The 22,552-nt window shown below is 47.1% G+C and overlaps 1 protein-coding gene across 4 annotated transcripts; it reads right to left on the bottom strand.

The window, feature by feature from the left end:
- Positions 1–1,334: 1,334 nt before the first annotated feature.
- ZNF821 (zinc finger protein 821) lies at positions 1,335–17,317 on the bottom strand. 4 transcript variants are annotated; one of them, XM_072636494.1, is made up of 7 exons: positions 17,257–17,317; positions 14,904–15,020; positions 7,594–7,719; positions 4,958–5,106; positions 4,274–4,378; positions 3,331–3,497; positions 1,335–2,295 (listed from the first exon to the last, which is right to left on the bottom strand). In XM_072636494.1, the coding sequence occupies exons 2-7, from the start codon at positions 14,941–14,943 to the stop codon at positions 1,641–1,643; spliced, it is 1,242 nt and encodes a 413-aa protein (XP_072492595.1). In that variant the 5' UTR covers positions 14,944–15,020; positions 17,257–17,317; the 3' UTR covers positions 1,335–1,640. The 4 variants fall into 4 exon arrangements, with proteins under 4 accessions (XP_072492595.1, XP_072492594.1, XP_072492596.1 ...); XM_072636493.1 differs by lacking the exon at positions 17,257–17,317 and adding an exon at positions 15,415–15,530; XM_072636495.1 differs by lacking the exons at positions 7,594–7,719; positions 17,257–17,317 and adding an exon at positions 15,415–15,530.
- Between the last annotated feature and the right edge of the window lie 5,235 nt (positions 17,318–22,552).

Below are 22,552 nucleotides of genomic sequence, written 5' to 3'. Positions count from 1 at the left end.
GCTCCTTTCCTCTGTACCTCTGCTTGGCTTGGGAAGGGGATTTTTTCAGGGATGATTTAGCTGTCAGTCGTAAGTAATATGGACTCTTGCTGCCACTGATAGTTTAAGGGATTTGTCTGATAGAAGTACAGTTAGGAGCAAGCAGCACCTCAGCAGGTGAGGTGAGCAGAGGCACACACTGACCTCCAGGTTTGCAATCTGTTCCTGGCTACATCACTGCCTCATTCTAGAAAGTCAGTATCTTGACCTCTGTTTTTACATCTGTAACATAATAATTCAAAGGAGTGCAGAGAACATCAACTAAAAGGGTAAATATCTGATCCCTTCATCTCTAAGCCAAAAGCAGAAAGAAAAAACACAGGACTGTGTGGGAATGATGGGATTAGGAGTGATGAAGGTGTCAGAGAAAGCCCAGGCCTGGGCAGAACCCCACAGGCAGCTCCATTATGGGAGAAAAGACCATCTTCAGGAACCATTTTCCTTGTTATGACTAAGATAGTGGTCTAGGTTCTTGGCATAGAGTTCATCTTCTGACTGCAACTGAACTAGGCCACTTCCTTTTGGACCTTAAGAAACTATAATTATCTAAACTGCAGACTCCCTCCAGGGCTAGCCAAGAATGCTTTGGGGTCTGTTCCATGCTGCTGTAGGAAGTTCAGCACCTTGGCTCAGCAGCTATTGGGACAATCATCTGGGCCTCAGCCCTGGGGGCCTGGGGGCTCCGTTAACTAACTGTGTTTTCCTAAATGGGTTTTAGTACTCTACCCCCAGCTCTCCTAAGTTATTCAGGGGATGGATTAGAGCCTTAGTTCCTTACTAATGGAGACCTATCATGGCCACTGTTTGGGGAAGCACATTCCTAAATACGACTGCTGCTTGGGAGAATACATTAAGACACTGGCAAGTGGAAGACAGCCTGGGAGCAGCAGTTGGCGCCTGGCCCAGCACAGCACCACCTCCTACCCTGGAGGAGCAGCAGACCTGACCCACATTTTCCATTAGCTCAAGAAAAGGCTGTCTGTATTCCAACTGTGGAAAGAAGGCACTGGCCAGGGTTAAATAGCCCCCCATGTCATGGGGATAGTCTTATCAGCTTTTATTATGGTTGCTGGAGTGAGCTTCCCCACAATCAGAAGTCCCTTTTCTTTTATGGTCAAATCTGGTTGGTTCTCCTATTTTATTTTCAGTACTCCAAGTGCTAGGTCTTGACACACAGTCCCTCCTTAGAAGAGTCAGGGAAAGAGGCTGCTGCTTCTGTGACTCACTTAAACACATCAGCATGCTCACCTTATCAGCCTAGAATTAAGCTGACATAAAAGCATGAAGGGACTTAGTTAAGATAAAATTAATTTATTTGCCCTCATGAAATGTGGGCTTTACCTAGCTTGCAGAGCACTCATCATGTCCTGCAACCATGGCTTGGGAATCTAGTTGTCTGGAGTGCCAGCTCCCTCCAGGGCCGCCTACACCAACCACCTCTTTGTCCCCATTCTCCTCCAGCATGCAAGGGAAGCTTCGGTGCACGTGTGACGGCATGAGCTAAGCTGGATCCAAAGCCAGGAGCCTCCCCAGCAGTGGGGATGGAGGCTTGTAGGCAGGCAGAGGACTGGTCCATGTCGGCCAGTGTGAATCTGGTCTGGTCAGTGCAGGGAGCCACTGTTCTGCTCCTCGAAGGCCACCTTGCCCAGAAGCTGACTCTCTAGCTCTACACTGCCCACTGGCAGCTGAAAGAAGCTCATCTCTGCTGCCAAGGCTGCTACGGCAGAGGGGTCCTGACCAAACTGAGCTCGCAACATCATGTCCATTTTTTCCAGCCGTCGTTTTAGCCGCTTGGCTTCACGCTCCCGGATAAGCCGGGCCTGCCGCTTCTCCGGAGTTTCATTGGCGCGTTTAAGTCTCATGGCTTCTCGGTCCCGCTGCAGGCGGCGTGCCCGCTGCTCATCAGTTTCCTGTAGGCGCTGCAGGCGCTTGGCCTCCCGGTCCCGCATTCGCCTCACTTCCCGTTCTTCAGGGGTCTCGTTGTCCCTCCTGCTCTTCTTGGCTGTGCGCTCACGTTCCAGCCTCTGCAGCCGAACCTCTAAAGGCTCATTCTGCCGCCGGAGAGCCCACTTGCGGACCCCAGGTGCCTGGGCTTCTAGCAGCTTGCGGTAGGCAGCACAGTTGTTGCACACCAGCAGGATTCCAGCAGGGTACACAGGGGGACTGAAGGCAATGTCCTTTCCCTCTGCACTGGAGGGGCCTTCGCTGTGGTTGGGGGGTACAGATTCCATATTCAATACTTCTGGAAGCTTTTCACTGAAAAGTAGAAGTATGGGATAGTCAATGACCTCTCAGCATGCTTAGACTGTAAGAAATCTGGTCCCCTGGGTAACTTAGTTGCTGGCACTGTGTAGATTCCTTGGAAATCAGCACCCCTGGAGTCACCCTATTTCCCATCAGGCCAATGACACCCAACTGTCTAGGTAAGGCTCAGGCTGTACTTTGAGGGAAAGAGGGAGGGCTAAGGGTGCCGAGGGTCAAAGAGACCAGTCGAAGTGGTTTCTGTATATGCACAGTGACCACCAAAACCAAAGATGCCCTTCGGCCCCTCTGGACATTTCTTGTCATTCTTTTTTTTTAAAAATTTATTTATTTTTAGTTTTCAACATTCACTTTTATAAGGTTTTGAGTTCTAAAATTTCCTCCCTCCCCCCCAAGAGGGCATGCAATCTGAAATAGGCTATACATGTATGAGCATATTAAACATTATTCATGTTGTGAAAGAAGAATCAAAACCAAAGGGAAAAACCATGTCTTCCTATCATTCTTGACTAGGCTGAAAGTCTCCACTATGGATCACACTCAGAATTCTAAGTTCAGTGAAGCTTGAATCACAGCAGTAGGAATGATCCCTGCCATGAAAGAAGGCAAGGCACTTCCCAGTGCACTATGCCAGCCCTCCTCTTCCCTTTGGCGTTGACTGGGAAGAAGAGCCTCTGGAAAACATCAGATGTGACAATGAATGGGCTAGGACGTAAAGATCACACACTAATGTTTCCCTGCATTCCCAAAGGGATGGAGGCTAAGTCCTAAGCACTGGCCATCCTTCCAAAGACTTGGCTACTTCTCTTCCCATCTGTAGTCCCAAATGGGAGAGAGAAATTGGGACAGTATTTCTCCTCAAACTGAAAGGAGTGAAGTTATATGCTATTACCAATTCATTTTCCAAAAGGTCATGGATCAGTAAGCTCTGTTTGCATTGTCTTGTCTCCATTCTGGCAAGGAGCAACTTAGTAAACAGACCTTCCTACAACTTGCTCCCCACAGAAGGAAGCTGAACATAAAGCTGACCTGTTGAAGGTAGCATGGCTGGTGAAACGGGCTCCACACACTGCGCAGTTGGACCGCTGGTCCTCAGAGTGGATGAGGAGGTGGCGGCCTAGGGACCCTGGGGAGCTGAGGGCTCGGCCGCACACGGGGCACACGTAACTCTTGGCACTCACCACTGCTGCAGTGTGCTGCAAAAGACAACTCTTGTTTTAATCAATTCCTTTCTCTCACACATCTTTTCCAAGCCATTATCACCACCATGTAAACTACCCCTGGGCAAAGGAGTAATTTCTTAGTTCTTTTCTCTTATTGTTGGAACAGAAGGCTCTAAGCTACTCTCTGCATAATCTTGCAAAAAGTAGAGGCTACGTGTTAGTGAGAGTATGAGCTTAAATGTCTGTACTTTTGGAAAGAAAGTTTATTCTCCAGATATGTTCTTTCTTACAATGCAAACACTTTCACAGTAGAGTCTAGGCTACCAAATAGGAGGGTTATTTTATCAGAAACCAGTATAGAAAGTACAGGTATTCTTGGGTTAGATCAGACTATGTAAGTCCCACCCCCATCCTCCAATTCTGGTCTAAAACTTTCCCCAGTGTTTCAGAAACATTTTGTTTACTTTTTTCTTTTAAAGTGAAGCTTTTTCATCCTTAATAGATACTGATTTTCATGTCTGAAACATTCATTAAATAATTTTAATAGAAATAATGATAATTTCCCCAGTGTCTCCATCTGGGATGTCATGTCATCCAATATATACCATTCACTCTCTCCAAAGTGCTATGCATTGAATAGGGAGCAGAAATTAACCTCATTTTACTGAAGAGGGAACTGAGTCCCAAGCAAGGCAATTAACCCAAAGTCAAAGACAAAGGTTAAGATGACATCTAGGGCTGGAAAGAAGTTAAATCTTTAATTACTCAGGGTTCAAAAGAGTGCATACAGCTTCTCTCAGATTCTGTACCTGGTATACGTGAGCAATGAGCTGTTCTCGGCTACCACAGTCCAACTGGCAAAGGGGACACTGACAGAGGCCAAGCATGGGGTCAGAATTCAAATGTTCAGTGACCTATAAACAAGCATAAGTTAATTAAAAAAGATAAAAGGCAAGTAAATGGATGCTCAGTTCAGCTGTTCCTGAACCTAGAATGTCTACTACTAATTTCTTGCTCTTTTCCCACCTCCTTCACAGGTAACAGATAAAAAGAACAAAACCTGACTCTACATCTCATCCTCCTCTTCTTTCTGTAGAAACAGCTGAGGAGGAGATGGTGAAATTCATCTCCATTTCCACTCTCCTTACATCTCCTGACAGGAGTAAACAGTATCTTGTCTCCTCTCCCTAATGAGATGTTTTTTGGGGAGAAGCAGCCATGTAACGCCTTCTGTACATGTGTTTGGGTGCAATCCTTAAGAGAGGTCACTGGAAAAGAGCTCCTTGGGTAACAAATCCTTGTGTTTTCCTTTGTTTGCATCAACAGAGGTTAGGGTGTCAGGAAGGGGAGGAAGGGAGTGGAGGCCGGGAAGGTGCTGGCAGGCAGTGTCCCAGAGAGAGATGGTTTTGTTATTTTGGTAAGGGCCAAGGAAAAGTAGAGGGAAGAGCAGGGTGGCACAGCTGGAGTTGTCCTGTGGGCATCTTGTCACTTGCCTCGTGCTCCCCTATCACTTCGTTCCCTCCAACACTCTGCTCTGGGTTCTCTAATTCCTTTTTCACTTTCACCATCCCTCCATCCTCCTCGGATGTGTGGGAAGAGACTTCGTCCTGGGTGGTCTCCTCTTCGTCTCCCTCACTGTCGCCTGGAAGACACAAACCAACCACTCAGTCGGACTCCATCGGGCCTCAGCCCTGAGCCTCCTGCCACACAGACTCACGGCTGTGTCTGCAGGCATATTAGGACAGCACATAGCATGTGAAGTACCCTGTGGCCAGAGCTGCAGACAGGGAGCTGGTGGTGTTGAAAAACGGTCACGGAGCCTGCCATGGAAAGCAATCTGCCCCCATGGGTCCCCACATGTTCATTTCACACTCTCAATCCAATCTCCCCACACAATTCATGTGCCATTCCCTCCCCCGGCACCACCTCCAGGGCTCCATGCACTCACCCCCAAACACCCCTTACAGACTCAAAGCATTCAACCCACTTGTTACTCCTCCTCTGCCTCAGGTCAGGACCCCAACTTTCCTCCCTCCCTCCCAGTGGCAGTCCCAGAGACACCAGCAGGTTCTTTCCCTTGGTCCATGAAGGTGACTCTACCAGAGGAAAGGATGATTCAGCCAATGATAATGAGGTCACTCTGGGGAAGGTGCTGCTCACAGCTCCACGAAAATGGTGGCAAGGCTACAAGTCAGGAGTAGTGTGAGCTTAGACTTGCACCTAGGATTTTCCTAATTTCTTAAGCAGGTGAATCCCTGAAAAGCTGACTGGAAAGAACAGCTCATGTTTCAAGTAAGGACAAAGTGTAATCTTGATAACTGAAGCTTGGTTTGGTTTGCTTTTAGTTATTTAAGGAAGATAGATTTTATCAGACCAAAGTCACTGAAAGGTCCCTGGCCTCCATCCCAAGGAAGCTGAGCAGCCAAAGCAAAACTGTAAGCCCCCAAGTCCTTCCCAACCCCAGCTGCTGGAGAATCCCCAGGCCTGATCATCAGCCTAGGAGAACAGGACAGGCATCACTTGGTTCTAGGATAGGCAATGGGAGTGACTTCCACTGGCATGACACTTCTTACTTTCTGCCTACATCCCCTGTACTTCTAATCCTCTTGGGCTCACCAGAGATCCAAGCACTACTATTACTGGAATCTTGGCAAAAGTCACCCATTACGACTCTGTCTCAGACAAAATCAGATCCCTGAGAGAAGGAAGAGTTCTGCCTGGCTTGTCCCAGCATTTGGGATGTAGTGCTTTCCATAACTGCATAGGTGCTGGAGAGAAGCTTGTAGAACTAAAGGTGCTCCTTTATGAAGTAGACAATTCCATTTTTAGACAACTAACTGTTAGAAGATTATATAATGTTGAGCTAAAATGTGGATGGATCACCTTCAGGACTTACACAGTAAATCTGACATGATATGTCTGAAGCTGCATGCTAATATTAGTTTCTCTCATTGGTTGATGGGCTTGGTTTGAGCCCTGGGATTGATTAATTCTGTCTGTCTGTCTATCCATCCTGAAATGAAGTACTTAGAGTTATACCCCGATTTTTATCTATTCTCAAGCTTTATGTTTTGATAATGAAAGGCTGCACTTATTTAATAAGCATGTGTTTTATAACCAGCTTTTTTTTTTGGTGGAGGGGGAAAGGCAGTAAGTTACTTGTAAGTTTAGATGAAAAATATAATACAAGTAATTGTAGTAATCTTTTTTTTTAAAGCCTGCAAAAAGGAAAAGTATATATTTTTTCAGATGGAGTTCCCTTTTTAAAAACAAAAAACCCTCCAAGCTCACTATCTAGAGAAAGCCATCTGTTTTTAATAATAAAATAGATTTTTCTAGATATTATCATGCCCAGTCATGTCTGTTATTAGAGTCACAGGCTTGTCCACTCAGTATTCTCTGTCAGTGTTTGGGGGCATTGTTAGGTATCTTCATAAGTAATCCTTTCAACTTCCTCTGTCCAGATTATGTTAGGTACAAACTATTTCAAGAGGGACTTCTTTTGTGCCTGGAGATATCAAATTTGGTCTCACTAAGAATAACACCTCTGTCACACTAGATATTTAAATTCACCTTTTCCCTACCCCAAATTGTGTAAGGACCCTCCCCTGCTGCCTTTTCACTACACCAGTGACTAGTTTTCAAGAAATGCCTCAGGCCCTGGAAGTCTGAGTGATTTGTCAGGCCGTGTCAGAGACAGTGTGAGCCCAGGTCTTCCTGACTCCAGGCTGGCTCTCTAGCCAATGTGCCCAATGCCTCTCAAAGACTCCTTCTGCCTTTCATTAATTACAGAATATAAAGAGATGCCCCAGAGACAGGAACCTCTCCCCTCCACTTCAATGCCTGTTTGGACAGTAGTTATTCCCTATGCACACATATATCACATACACCAATGATCTCTGTGTGTCTAGCACTGTGTCAGGCACTGTATACAGTGAGTGAGATGTGATTTCAAATCTGTCCTAATGGAAGGTAAGCACATGCCCACCTATACACTACAACACCCTTCGGGAACCTAACTTCATGTCTCCCTTCCTCCTCACTCTCATGCATACTCCCCACAGCACACACCCTCTTGATATTCCTCTCCCCATTGCCCTGAGTCATTACCAGAAGGTGCAGAACTCACTGCTACTGGAGGCCTGATCTCTCAGTTGTTGGATAGCTGGATGCTGATTGCCAAGATCTCCAGGAAAATCAGTTTTCATCATCGCCTGTCGAGCTTGCTCCTCCAGCCCAGCAAATACCTGTTCCCCTGGTGGTCACAAGGAAAAGTAGTTAAGCTACCAGCTGGGAGCAGCCTCCAGGGAAGCTAGAAGGAAGGTCAAATCTGACCATTCAAATGTGAGGAGATCATGCACCGCCAAGCTCCGCTACTGCTTCCACTAGGCTTCTGGGAGCAGCTAATCTTCCTGAGCAGTAACAATACCCTCTGAGCTACCTGTGGCCAATATCTCTAGAAAACATCACATATTCCCTTCCTTTACAGCCTACTGGCCTTGAGGTATTTCAAAGAGAATCAAGAGCAAAATAATAACTGCTTTCAATTTCATTTGCAAACCTTCTGAATAGGGAAATTAAGGCAAGGGGATAGGAAGTAATCAGGGTATAGAGCTAGGACATTCAGTCTGGGGAGAACGATTGCTAATACATATACCTTATGGTACTGAAGCGTGCAGGCAGAAAGCAGGCTAGAATATAAACTCCTGGCTGAGCACATATGCTCTAACCTACAGATCAAAGCTCCTCTAATTCCCTCAAGTAACACATCTAGGTATTGACCTTCCACCTCCCAAGCTGTTTTCCTCTAGTGTTTCTTTTCTTAATGCCCAATGAATAATACAGCCAAGTCAATTAACTTCTGATTCAATAAAGGGTACTCCCTGACCCTATTTCTACTGAAACACTATTTATGCCTGAGACATGCCCCGAGGGGACTGACCCGAAAATTGGTCATATGCTGGGGTCTCTTCTTTCTCTTCCTGATCTCTCAGAATCCAGGCTTCTCCTTCTGCTGCTTTAGCACTCAGTTCCAAGTCTGGTGCATGGTAAGTGTCTAATAAATGCTTTCAGAATGACTCCTGGTTAAAGAGACTGAGGCCCTACTCAGTACTCCAGGAGTTAACTTCTCCATTCTCTGCTCCTCATCCCCACATGGCTCAGCAGGGAGGGGAAGGAAGAGTCTGATCTCAGACAGAATGGAAACTGCAGCCCTCATTCCCTAGCTGGTGAATGGGGAAATGAGAAGCCATAGTGAAACACCTCACAATAGGTGGAGCCTCTTCTGTCAGAGGAAAGAGAAGAAAAAGTTAGAGCTTAGGTTCCCAGTCATGTTCCCTGGATGGAGAAGAAAGCATGTGGATGACCTACCGTTTCTGATCAGAATGACCTGGGAGATGGTAGAAAAGATATGCTAACTCCTCCTGGCCTAGTCTACCATATGGGAAAGGATTTAGAGACTCTAAGCTTCAGAGTCATTACTATAATTGAGGCAGCCTGGCCCGGAGTCAGGAAGACTCAAGTTCCGATTGGGGCCTCAGGCACTGTGTGACCCTGGATGTCACCAACTTCTGCCTTCCTCAGCTTTCTTATTTGTAAAATGGGGATAGTAAAATCACCCACCTTCCATGGTTTTTGTGAAGGCAAATGAGACAGTAACTGTAAAGTGCTTAGCACAATGCCTGGCCCATAGTAAGCGTCATGAATGTTATCATTATTACTATTTTACTATGCAGGAGGGGTGATTACTAACTCTTACAGCCGATGGGGAGACAGCCTATTCTGTGCAGATGTCAGCTGGCACCATCACTGACCACAGCCCCTGCTTCATACTGAGAAGGGGGTTCAGAGATGGTACGGCAGAACCAACCAAGCAGCAATGAACACCCACTATGGTGTCAGGTCCTCTAGATACCAAGACAAAAATCAAGCAGGTCGCACACTCCGGGGACTTCTGTTCTTTAAGAAAAGAGAAAATGGACATCTAGAAATCTCTATTTATAGAAATACTAGGCTTCCCTAGACTGTCACATGAGTCCCTAACACAAAAAGGGCAAGATCTGATGTCCCCGACACAAGACACTGAGGTCCTAAATTCACATCGGCTTCTGGAGCCCAGAGATCATAAGGTCCAGCCTCCTGCCTTTAGAGCTGAGGAAGCAAAGGCCCAGCAAGATAAAGGGACTAGCTCAGGGTCACTGAGTTAGGAAGTAGAAGCACTAGGATGAAAATACTGAACTGATGCCCCACAGAAATGAAGCCACAGGCCCCCCAGCTACAAAAAGAAAGCTGTGTAGCTGTCCAGCTCCCACCTGACCACAGGACAGATTCTGCCTATGCACCTTGTAGGGCAGGGTGTGTGTGTGCTTAAAAACAAATGGCAATAGACTGCTGGTGTGACCCTGAAGGCTAATTCTGGGCCACTAGACCCATGAGCAAGAGACTTCTGGGAAAAACAGAGGAGAACCTTTGCAGTATTCTGACCAAAACCAGCTGGTCGCTAAAGTGAAGTAATGAGGAGCTTGTGAATTGTATGATTAGATTATGGCACCTGTGTCACTACTGTCCACTGTTAAGTTCACTACATTCAAAAAAAATCACCAACATATTATAGTTATTTTTTCAAAGAGTGGATAGGTATGGGGCTCCCTAGTAACAGTTTGGCTAGTTAGCACCACGTAGGTTTAAAGGTCTTCATTCATTGCTACATTCCAACAGAAATAAGGCAGGAACCAAGGGCACTCTCAGAGTGGACAAGAGTGCATTTTGCACAACTCTTCCTCCAAGACTCTCTTACTGCTATCCTCAATCAATTAAACAAATTAATTCTGCCACCCTCCTGTTTCAATCTGCCAGGAAAAGCTTACATTCCTTTCTCTTCTGGTCCTCCTGACCTAGAGGAAGAACCCAGGTGGACTCCACTCTTCAGAGCTTTCACTATTTAAAATAAATAAATAAGCACAGAAATACCCCTATTCTTTCAGGCAAAGTACAACAGAAAACCTTCTATAGGAGGGAGGTTACGAGCTACGGCTAACTTTAAAGAAAGCACTATTTATCCAAAAGCCAAGTCCTACTGTAAGAAGCCACACTTCTACATGGAAGTACTGGACTTACAAAGGGTGTGTCCAGCTACAGCTGAAATCTGAACAGATTACAGTAATAATATCGATGAATAATTATAGAATTGCCTTTATTTCCTCATTTTGAAACAGTTAAGACAGACTGATTCTGATTCTTTCTCTTTTACATAATACAAAATAATACCTTATTCAAACATAGCTGCTTGGCCATTAACACCAGGGGACCACAACAAGCTAGCATAACCCTACCTATCCTTGCCTCTGAAATGGAGCTATTGTGATCCTGGTCTACAAAAGCTTTGAGAAACTAGCTGATGCTCACGGCAAGTAAGACAAAGGTCATACTGGCAAGTTAGGAAAAAGGACAGTTGAGAAATATGGGATGGAAGGTATTATATATAAAGTCAAAGATTTTAGGATTCTATTTCTTTTTCCTGTGACCCAGTTACTAGTCACTGTAATTAAATAAATGCCACTTTATGCCTTTGTAAGAGAGCAAAAACAAATCCTAAGAAAAGCAGTGGGTCATAAAATGCTGAAGTTCTGTCCATCTAGGGCAGGGGTGGGGAATCTGTAGCCTCAAGGCCACATGTGGCCCTCTAGGTCCTCAAGTTTGGCCCTTTGATTGAATCCAAAGTTGGATTCACATGTGGCCTCAAGGCCACAAGTTCTCTTACCCCTGGTTAGGGGCTCCATCCCAACTTCTTCCCATTTAAACAGTCCTGTAACCCTGGAGACAGACCTCTTTTTGCTTTACTATTTCCTGTTGTAAAACGTTGATCATAATAGCCCTCTACCTCAAAGAACACTAACCACCAATGACGGCAAAAATACCCTGTACTCTTCAGATGAAAGGGACAGTGCATGATTGGTGCTCTGAGTGAAGGCTTCAGCTATTTGATTACGCTCCTTGAGGGCAGGGACTGTCTTTGCCCCTTTTCATTTCCCAATGCCAGGCACATAGTAGGTGCTTACTAAATGTTGATTGACTGATTTTGCAATAAGAAAGCAAGGCCCTCTTTAAGATAAAAGTTTCTTTTTTTTTTTTTGAGCAGTTTGCTCTATCTGAATACACGGAGAGGAATGTAAGAGATGATGTATTTGTAGCTGTCTTTCTAGATGCAGCTGTCAAGGACTAATGGGAGATCTGACAAACATCTCAGCCCTTTAACATTTACCATGTCACTAAGACTTCTTCCAAGTTTTCATTCCAAAAGTTCTATATTCTTTTCTTTTAAAAGTAAGCTAGATATAGCCCAGAAGTCCCTCTGGAGAATCTGTTTTGAGGAGGAGGAAGAAAGGTGAAAAGAGACATAGGGCATGTATGTCACAAGTTGGGCAGCGTACAAAGCCCAGCACACTCTTGATTTTCTCCTCCCTGCAAAGTGTCTGTGGAGTCCGAGCCAACAAATGCAGCCTGGACACAGGAGCAGGGCGGTGGTGCTCTTTGAGGGCTGTGGGCCATGGCACAATGCTCTATGTTCCTGCAATGTAGACCCAATGAAAACTCCTCATCGCTGCTTTCCTCTGCTTATGAACTCTGACTTGGAGCAAAGTTTCTGCAACCTTTGGGATCTTGAGTCTACTCTGATCACTTTATCAGAGGATGAGGTAGAGAGAGAGAATCAAATTCAATGCTGCCAACTGGACCATGGCACATATTGCCCCTCCCTATCTGCCAGGCCAAGCAGAAGCATCAGAACCAGCGACAGTCCATCAGCACTGTTGCCAGGGCCAGCGAAAAAGCTGTCTTCTGGAAGCCAGGGCCAGCTCCATTGCACTGATGTTAAAGAAACCATCTTGGGGAACAGATCTCCAGATCTTTTGCCTTTTGATCAATCCAGGTAAATCCACCCTCTGAGAGGGTTTCCCTGTGGCTCACAACTGCCATCTCCATGACTTTCAAACCTGCCTGGGATGCCTGTTCTCCAGGAGCAGCTCCCAGCCCAAAAGTGGAAGGTCTTTGCAGAAGAGCCTGCTCTGTGCACCTTTCCCTACACCAGGCTCCAGTTACTCTCCTCTTTCACACAAAGGTCACTGGGCTCGGCTAGAGGCACATAGGTAGCTGCAGATGTGCGCAGGACTTGCCCTCCCCCATGGCCTGTCTGTGCATCTGTCTCTAACTTGAGTACCAACTCTCAGGATCAGGCTGACTAAGGCAAGAAGGAGTTGGAAGGGACTTCAGTCTCCAGGCTAAAGGCCACAGGGTACTACACTACCCACATATTATTTCCCTTTTATTCAGCCTGACCAGTCTCTCTACAAGGTGAGTTCTATATGTGAAACTCCTCTGGTTGACCTACATCAAATCCCCCTAATCCACCCAAAGAAGCCACCTTGACACAGCCTGGCCCTGCCCTGCTCAGCATTCCTTAGCAGTTCCCCTCCTTTGCCCTGCATCTGCCCCACAGCCCCAGTGCCAGATCACACCAGCCAAAGCTATTCAGTTCTCCAGTTCCTTTGCTACCCTCTAAGAAGTAGCTACTATCTCTCACTTTCACTGCTGCATTGCTTCCCTGTCACCAATTTGCCTCTTCTCTTTCATTTTCATTTAATCCAACCAGCCACACCCACCTACATCCAGGGAAAATTCTGTACCATAGAATTTCCAACTCCTCCACCCATGCTAACAATTTTTCTCTCTCAATACAAAATTTGCTCACAATTACTGCACAGCTATCCTGTAACCTTGATCCCTTCCACAGAAGCCATCTCAAGCCTGACTCCATCAGTGGTCTCTCCTCCCGGGAATATCCTAACTCCCTTCTTTCAGGTCTATTTCCACAAAGCCTCTCCTCTACCACCGTACCCAGGGATCCTCTCTCCCTGTATATCAGGGATCTCCCAGTCACCCTAACTCGCAGAGTGTCACTCTTTCAAATTATGCCATATTTTCTGGGGTAGGATCTCCAGTCAATATAGGGACTTTCCCCTTCATTCAGTAGGTATTTATTGAGCACTTACTATGAGCATATAGCCCTGTGTTAGTCACTAAGAAAAACTCCTTTCAAAAATCTGTTCCTTGCTCTCTGGCTAGTCCTGGACACCAAATTAATACCCCCACATATAAAACAATTCAGTAGCAATGGCGGGCTGCCATTTCTTGCCTGGACTATTGTAAGTCTCCTCCCTTCTTCAATCTGTTTTACCTATGAGGAGGCAGTGAGGCAGGATGGAGAAGCTGGCCCAGAAGTCAGGAAGGTCTGAGCTGTCCAGCCTCTGATACCTACAGGCTGCATACCCCTGAACATTTGGTCAGACATAGCTGGTGGCACAGTGGTTAGAGTGCTGGACCTGAAGTTCCTATTTGCCTCAGTTTTACCAACTGTAAAATAGGGATGATAATAGCACCTACCTCCCTGGGTTATTGTGAAGATCAAATGAGATAGTTGTTAAAAAAAAAATTACTTAGCATAGTGCCTGGCACGTAGTAGGTGCTCTATAAATGCTTCCTCCCTTCCCTTCTCCCCCCACACCCCTCTACAAATACACACTGTGGAAGTGTTGACTTGCATTGGTGAAGGATTTTCCTCACCAAAAGCTTCCTATGTCAATACAGCCATAGGGAAAGTCCCCTTCTCTCCTACTGTGGGCAGATCCATCTTCCTAAAACAACGCTCTGCCTAGGTCACTCTCCTGCTCACTCAAAGCTATGTGATTTCAATAGCTATGTGATGCCTGTGGAATCAGCATTCAGGGCTCTCAGATCAGTCAAACCTTCCCCCACCCCTAACCTTAACTTCCAATCCTTCACCAACTGAATTCCCTGTGAGCTACATGTCTAATCATTGTCCCCTAAGTAACACACGTCATTCCCACTTCTGTGCCCTGGCCCGGCCTTCCCTCCCCCTTATTCTTCAGCACTTTGCCTCTTGAAGTCCCATCTGCAATGGGGCATCTTCTCCAGCCCCCCCCCGCCCCCAGTTCCCCACACTCTCCGTCCTTCCTAGTCCTGCAGGCTCTGCTGGCTGCACCACTACCTTTTAACAGTTAGCTGATATCCATGTTTGACATGCAGCCTAGTTCTACAATTAAGCCACAAGCTGCCTGAGGGTTAGGAGTGTGACTTATTTGCTCTTTGTATCGCCAATATCCATTTTAGGGCCTTGCTTAAGGTAATATTTGTTGTCGATGAAACTTCTTGCCTTCCTCCCCTCAGCATTCTGCCATCTTTAAGCTCTGTCACAAATTAAAATCTGATGCTAACCACTGTCCAGCTGATAACTCACTTCCCTTTCCCAACTTGCTTTCACCTCTTAGGTCCCAAGTTTTCAGAGGCTCTAGAATAGGCCCCTTAGAACTAAAAAGAGCTTTAAAACTCATCTCCTCCAGAACCCTTTCTTTTTCTCATACTCACAGTGAACTTTATTTGGATTGGTCTGTTTCCGACGGGACATGTTTCCCTGGCCCCGTAGTTCTGGCCTTGTCCAGCTTCACCACTGGAAACGTTCCTGCTTCCTTGTAAGGTGTTGACCTAAAGAGAGCGATAACTGTTAGGCATTTCTGCCTCTGGATATCATAAATTTAAAAGGTAAAAGATTCTTAAAAATAACCCCATGAAAATAGCATGAAATACCCCAGCTGTCAAGGAGCCTATGTACCAAGAAATGTAATAACCCACAGAGAAACAGAAATGAACACATTCTCCAGCCTAAGGCTAAGGTCCTCAGAGAATTCAGTGGAGGAGGGGGCCTCCATAACTCCATTTAGAGGATGAGCAGGATCTTAGGAAGTGATCTCAACTGCAGCCACAGGACAGAGTGAAAGATACACAGGTACCCTGATCCAGGATGTTTCGGGGCCCAGAGATCACCCCCATGAATGGTATCTGAGGTAAGCAGGAAGCCCAGAGAGGGATCGGAGCTCACATTTCACATGCCCACAGGAAGGCAAGCACCGCATACTGCGACCAACTGGAGCTTCCCGGCGGCTGTCAAGCTCGCATTGTAGTTATCTCACCCAGAGGTGACAAAGGCATCAGTCCCTGTGGGATAGGAAAGGTCCCCAAATCCTGGGCATCTGTAAATGAGAATGGTATGGGAAAACACTGCTTCTGTCTAGGGATCTAAGTGTAACAATGGATGGACAGATGGATGGACACCAATGGTACTCATTCCCCAAAGGGAAGAAAGGCCCTCATTGTAAGGAGCACCACGTGGCCCTGTGCCCACAGAGCCACTGGCGGAGCCAACGCTAATGACTTCAGCAGCAAGACTCAATCCACCCCCCATGACTGGGAAGATTCACTTGGCAGAGAAGTAAGTTTAAAACGAGGAGAAACATTCCCTATCCAGAAAAGGCTGTAGAACTCCTTTTCCCTCATCCCCTTTCCTGCTATAGGAGGAGAAAGAAGTCAAAGCACGAAGATTCTTCAGAATATTTTACTTTGGAAGAAAGAGAGCCAAGACAGGCCTCAGTTCTACCAAAGACAAAGAAGCATGTATCTGATTCCCTTCTAAGGCTTTCTAGTTTTCTCCTTCAACAAAGCCATCCCTTTGATATACAAATATAGCTTACTCTAAGTTAAATAAATACATAGCCAATAGTGGTTTAATTATATTTCCAAACAGTGAGACATTTACCATTTATTATACCAGACCCAAAATCAGATCCTGCCTCCCAACCCCAAAGAGCTAAGACAGGCCTCCATGAGAAGGAACACATGGAAGACCTTTTAGCAGCTTTTCCCTCATCCTTAAGCAAAGAGAATCTTTTTAAAGCATCGGTTACAAAATAAAACCCATCCCTCCAATAATAAAAATCAGAAAGTGCTACTCCCACAAGGAGAGGTTTCCTTTTTTTCCCTATTCTTCAAGTCCAGTAAGTCAGCCTCTCCATATATTGGGACTTCCCTGCAGTTTCCCAATGCAGGCATATAAAACATTCCTCACTTTTATTCAGACCTCAGGGTTTTAATAAACTGAGATACACCCCTCTATTGTAAAATGAATGAAAAGTTTGAATTTGATCATATCTAAAGTTCTTAATCAAAAATAGCAATTATGATATTTTCATAGCATTTTCTTTGAAGAAAGATCTGTTCTGGTTAAAGGGCCTCTCTCGAGCTTATCTGTGACAGGCAAAGATCTAATGATAAGGCTACAGAATTTGGGCTAGATAAACGGAAGAGAGAGAAGCACGCCCCCTGTATATTTTAGACTGCCATGTCCCTAGCATCTCACAATTGCCCCCAGTGGCCAAACCACTTGGGCACAACCACCTGTGGGGTTCAAAGAAGGCTGAGTAACACCCCCTTTTCTCCCTCATCCCTCAAAAGAAATAACTACACACAGATCCCTAAAGAATACATATAATAATAACAATAATAAAGTCCAAAATAATCCACACGGGCAAAGACCTAATAAAATCACCCTTTGCAAAGAAAGGAATTCAAGGATCATTGCTTTCAACTTAGCCTCAGTTCCGTCACCTACATCTGAAACTAAAAAAAAGTAAATTCTGTGACTAGCTGACTGTTTTGAACAAAGAGAAGAAAAAGAGAAGGAGACCTTGAAGAGATTCAGGTGTCAGAGGCAGATTCTAAAAGGGAGTTCTGTCACCACTTAACTGAGGCTGGCAGCTGGGTTAACAGCCTCCCCACTGACTGTGGACATGATGGGGTGTTGGGTTGCAGGTTCCTGAGCGCCCTGAAAGTCTCAAGAAGCAAAATCAGGTGAAATTCAAGCAGTAAAAGACTGTACACTTCTCACCTCCAGTTCTTATGCTGTTCCCATGGAGCAAATAAACTCGACTGAGTCCAGCTGATTTTATCTGTGAAATTGGAGAGAAGAGCTAGTTATAGACACCTTCCTATTCACCATTTTCCCCCTGTGTGGACTGGGCAGTGTAGCATCGGCTGAAATTTCCCTTTTCACCATTCCAGACTTAAGGTAGGTAAATGGTCCCAGGAACAAGTTCCAGAGATATTTACAGACGTCAAAATAAAACCACCTTCCCCCCCCCCCGCCCCTCCCCCCCAGCACCTTCGGGCAACAAAGTAGCCTCCGAAATCCAGAATTCAAAAGTTTTCCTAGGAGCCCCAAAGCCCAGGCTTGGTCCCCCCAGCACGGCGGGCCGGCCCTTTGTCACCCACCCAGGCGGGCAGCCCCCGGCCCCTTCTCGTGCCAGAGACAGATGGACGGGCAGACGGGGAGGAAAGGGGGCGGGCACCACACAGGAGGCTCCCCGGGCGATCGGGGCCACAGAGCCCTCCCCCCCCGCCCCACAAAAAGAGGAACAGCTTGGGGAGACGCCGGGGGAGGGCAGGAGAGGGGCCCTTCTGCCCCCCCCCAGAGGCACAGAAAGACAAACCAACAAAAAAGGGAAAGGGCAGGGGCATGGGGGCCTTCGGGGACCGGCTCTTCCCCCACCCCCTCCCCCACCGCCCGAGGGAGGGCTCCCCTCCCCCACCCCAGACGGACAAAAGGACAGACAGACCCAGCCCGGACGGCCTCAGGAGGGGGCGGGGGCGGCTCCCCCTCCCGCCCCACGCCTGAGCGTCCCGAGCCCCGGCCGGGGGATGGGGGTGGGGAGGAGGGGTCTTTACCCGGTACCGGGCGCTCCAGACCCCCACGCTGGGCCCCGCCTCCGGCCGGCCAGACAGACGGACCGCCGGACAATGGACCCCGGGTTCGTGGCTCGGGCCACGCCAGGGCCGAGGCCTCTCCGGGCCGGGGCCGGGGCCGGGCGCGCTCTGGCCGGGCCGTGCGCGGGGATCCTGCGGGCGGCGCTGCAGACGGACAAAGCCAGCGGCAGACAGACAGACGGAGGGGGGAAAAGATGGCGACGCGAGCGGCGGGAGCGCGCCGCTCGTGCCCCGCCAGCCGGGGTGGGGGGCGCGTGCACGAGCCGGAGCCGCCGGAGCCGCGTCCCCGCCCCCCTCATCCCCGCTCGCCGCCGCCGCCGGCTCCTCCTCCTCCTCTTCCCCGCGGGCGGGGTCGGGGAGGGGCCTCGGTCCGGAGCCGCCCCCCGGCCTGCCGCTCCGCCCTCGGGTCCGGGCCTCCCTCCGGAGCCGCCCCCCGGCCTGCCGCTCCGCCCTCGGGTCCGGGCCTCCCTCCCGAGCTGCCGTCAAGTTCAACCGCAGACCCCACATTCCTGCCCCGCCCCAGCCTCAGGCCGCCGCCCCCAAGCCCCAAAGTGCCCGGCTCCTTCCGGTCTCCCTTCCTGCCGGAGCGCATGCGGTGGGAGGGCGGTTGGGGGGGAAGAGCCGCGAGTGACTGTGACCTCCCTGACCCCCCACGCGCCTCGCCCCGCCCCCAGCCGGGCGGCCCGGGAAGTGCCGGGAAGGGATGGGGCCCGGGGCTCCCCGCGTGGGCCTCCCCTCCTCCGGCAGGCGGGCTGTCTGATTGTCTGTGCTCGTGCCTCTGCGTCTGTCTGTGGGTCTGTCTGTGCTCGTGCCTCTGCGTCTGTCTGTGGGTCTGTCTGTGCTCGTGCCTCTGCGTCTGTCTGTGGGTCTGTCTGTGCTCGTGCCTCTGCGTCTGTCTGTGGGTCTGTCTGTGCTCGTGCCTCTGCGTCTGTCTGTGACCGTGCCTCTGCGTCTGTCTGTGGGTCTGTCTGTGACCGTGCCTCTGCGTCTGTCTGTGGGTCTGTCTGTGACCGTGCCTCTGCGTCTGTCTGTGGGTCTGTCTGTGACCGTGCCTCTGCGTCTGTCTGTGGGTCTGTCTGTGACCGTGCCTCTGCGTCTGTCTGTGGGTCTGTCTGTGACCGTGTCTCTGCGTCTGTCTGTGGGTCTGTCTGTGACCGTGTCTCTGTCTCTGTCCAGCCACCTCGGTGGGACCCTTGGGTCTGTCTGTGACCATGTCTCTGTCTCTGTCCAGCCACCTCGGTGGGACCCTTGGGTCTGTCCCTGCCTCCATCTCCCTCTTCCCAGCCCCCTTTCTAGCCTTTCTTTCTCGCTTGGCTTTGCCCTGGCCGGCCCTGGCCAAGGAGGTCACAGACTGCTCTTTGTAGACTTCCCTTCCTCTGCGCAGAGGTGCTTAATCTAGTCCAGTGACATCCTGGAGGTCTTGTTCCTTAGAAAATTTGGTGCATGAAAGGGCTTTTTAAAATTATTTTTTATTTTTTACTTTGGCTGTTATGTTCAGTCCAAAATAGTTCTAGCCAATAAAATGTGTTTGGTTAGTGTTCTCTCTAAAAATAACTGCCTTGAAGCCTAAACATTAAATGCTTGTTCTCAGCCTTCCAGTTAAGTGTAAGACTGTTTCTGGGGAAGAATTTAATAAGAATAAACATTGGCTTTTCCACCTAAAAGTAGTCCTTTTTCTTCTTTTAAAAAAGCCCCAAACTTTGTTACACATACACACATGCACACACACAAATGCAACAAAGTATGGATCAATTCTCTGCTGCCTGGGCTAATTTTGGCCTGATAATTAACACCAAAAAAACACAGGTGCTCCATCAGCCACCACCACACCATCCATACATGGAACCGTCAGTTACAACAAATGGAGAAGTTTCGAATGCTGTGGGTAAGTTCACTTACCTTGGCAGTGTACTTTCCAGGGATGTACACATTGATAATGAAGTTGATGCATGCATTGCCAGAGCTAGCTCAGTGTTTGGGGAAGAAGAGGTATTAGACTGACTACCAAACTGAAGGTCTACAGAGCCATTTTGTTGACCTCATTGTTGTATGCCTGTGAAACATGGACAGTCTACCAAGTGCCATGCCAGGAAACTGAATCGCTTCTATTTGAACTGTCTTAGGAAGATTCTGAGGATCATGTGGCAGGATAAGGTACCAGACAATGAAGTCCTTGCTCCAGCTTAACTGCTAAGTATTCAAACTATGCTTCAGAGAGCACAACTCTGATGGGCTGGTCACGTTAGTTCAAATGCAAAATGTACGCTGGCCAAAAAGACTATTTTACGGAGAACTCACATGGGGCAGGCAATCACGTGGTGGTCAGAGGAAGCAATAGAAGGACACTCTCAAGGTCTCTCTCAAGAACTTTGGATTTGACTGTGCAACATGGGAGACACTGGCACAGGACCACTCAGCATGGCGTGCCCACATCACAAAGGGCGCTATGCTCTATGAGCAAAGCAGAATTGAGACAGCACAAAGGAAATGTAAGATGCACCAATTTGGAATATGTACCCCAAATATTCACATGGACTATCTGTGCCCAATCTGTGGTAGAGCATTCTGAGCTTGTATTGGTCTGATCAGCCACAGTTGGACACGCTGAAACTTGACTTTATCATGGTGATACACACACACATATACATATATATACATATATACATGAAGTGGACATTTCTATCTATAAAGTAGAATAAAAAAAAGAGTTTACCTGGAACTGGGAGTGTCTGTTTTTCTTTTTATGTACATAATAAACTCAACACCTAACTTTCAAAACTGTCCTGTTTCTCTGTTTCCTTCTGTCCTCCCTTCTGTTCCTCTTCAGTTTAAAATGCTTCAATGACCCTCTTTTCTTCTTTTTTCTTTTTGTCAACCCTATAGATGCCCTTTCTTTTCTCATGTCCTTCCCTCCTCCACCAACTGAAAAAAAAAGAAGGAAAGGAAAAAACCCTTGTTATAAACATGCAGTCAAGCAAAACAAATTCCCACACTGGCCTGGTCTGGAAAATGTTTCTTTTATTATGCCCCTGAGTCCATCACTTCTCCTACCAGTAGTTTTTGACCTCTTAGATTGAGGGATATAAATGTGGTTTTATCAAACAATAAAGAAATTGACATTTTTCAGAAGATGTTAAAAGGTTAAAAAATAGGAAACAGCCCCCAGCTGTTTTCTGTGCTTTTCTGCCTTCATGAATTCTAATTTCTCTACTCTAAAATGGTCCTAATGCTATTTAGTCACCTTCCAACATTGCAAAGATGTACTGCCTCAAGCTTGTAACAGTCCTTCAAAAATCTAGACAGTTCCCGTGTCCTCCTATAAATTACTCTCTACTTTTTTCCATGTGTTGAAAAGCAATAGTTGATACATAAGAGCATGAGTCTCAGTTTCCTCACCTGTAAAGTGGGTATAACATCACCTACTTCACAGGGTTGTTGTGAGACTCAAACGAGAAAAAATTGGGTATTTGAAGTATTTTGTTAACCTTTTAAGTACTACGTAAATGTCAGCCATGATAACTAATATTGTTATATTCCACCAGGATTAAAGGAAAATGAAGATGCAGAGTGGTTTTGAGATGGAGGATAGAGGAGATGAATGAAGTTCATGACAGATGGTTTTAATTTTCTTGGTAAAAGGAGTTAGCTCATCTGCTGAGAGGAGTGAGGTGTTAGGACTTTTGAGAAGAGGTCTGGAACATCTGCTGAGGGAAGCAAACGAGTGGAGAGTAAATCAGCAAAGGTCTATGCAGCAATGAAGGACCCAGCTGCACTAAGGGAACATTAATAGTGGTCCAGATGACTAGTTCCTGTGACTCCCTTCATCAGTGTCCTCTTAGGATCTCTGGAGTAGGGTCAGAGAAGGGGGTCAGAGCAGGGTTGAGGGTTGGTGGAAGAGGCTAGCACCATCTCTTCCAAATACCTCGTATTTAATTACCTCATGTGCATCTATATAGACATGCATGTATTTATTAACTTTATAGTTAGTCTGTATATATTTTTATATGTATATATGTATATTTTTATATGAGGTTATTTCATTCTTTATGCCTGAATCCTCAGCACCTAAGGCAATGCTTGAATACTGTGGTAGGCACTTAATAAATGTTGATTGATTGGAGCGAGGGATTCAAGGACAGAGAACAAATTACTGTATTAGTTGAATTGCTTAAGTATAGGATAGGTGGATAGGATAACTTAAAGGATAGGGCAACATATCGTCTGGTGAGGTATGAGGAAGGGGAATTTGTCAATGAGAAGGAGTTTTGAAAGGTATAGGCACAGGAGATGGAAAGCCTTGATTTGAATGGAGTTGAGAGAATGTAGGGAACAGGACGCAGAAAGGGTTGTTTTGTTTTAAATCCAGGCAGATGGCTCTGAATTACAGGGAAGAAAGGAGTTGGAGGTCAGTTTATAGTCAC

This window comes from Notamacropus eugenii, chromosome 1 (genome assembly GCF_028372415.1).
Source record: "Notamacropus eugenii isolate mMacEug1 chromosome 1, mMacEug1.pri_v2, whole genome shotgun sequence".
Lineage (NCBI taxonomy): Eukaryota > Metazoa > Chordata > Mammalia > Diprotodontia > Macropodidae > Notamacropus > Notamacropus eugenii.
This window is presented reverse-complemented; position numbering and strand designations above follow the sequence as displayed.

What these genes read in the sequence shown, in the direction of transcription:
- ZNF821 (XM_072636494.1), bottom strand. Translation starts at nt 14,943, where the DNA reads ATGTCCCGTCGGAAACAGACCAATCCAAATAAAGTTCACT. An exon ending in CAATCCAAATAAAGTTCACT is followed by an intron (nt 7,720 to 14,903) that starts GTGAGTATGAGA and finishes TGTGACCACCAG; the next exon opens with GGGAACAGGTATTTGCTGGG. An exon ending in AAGTGATAGGGGAGCACGAG is followed by an intron (nt 4,379 to 4,957) that starts GCAAGTGACAAG and finishes GCTTGTTTATAG; the next exon opens with GTCACTGAACATTTGAATTC.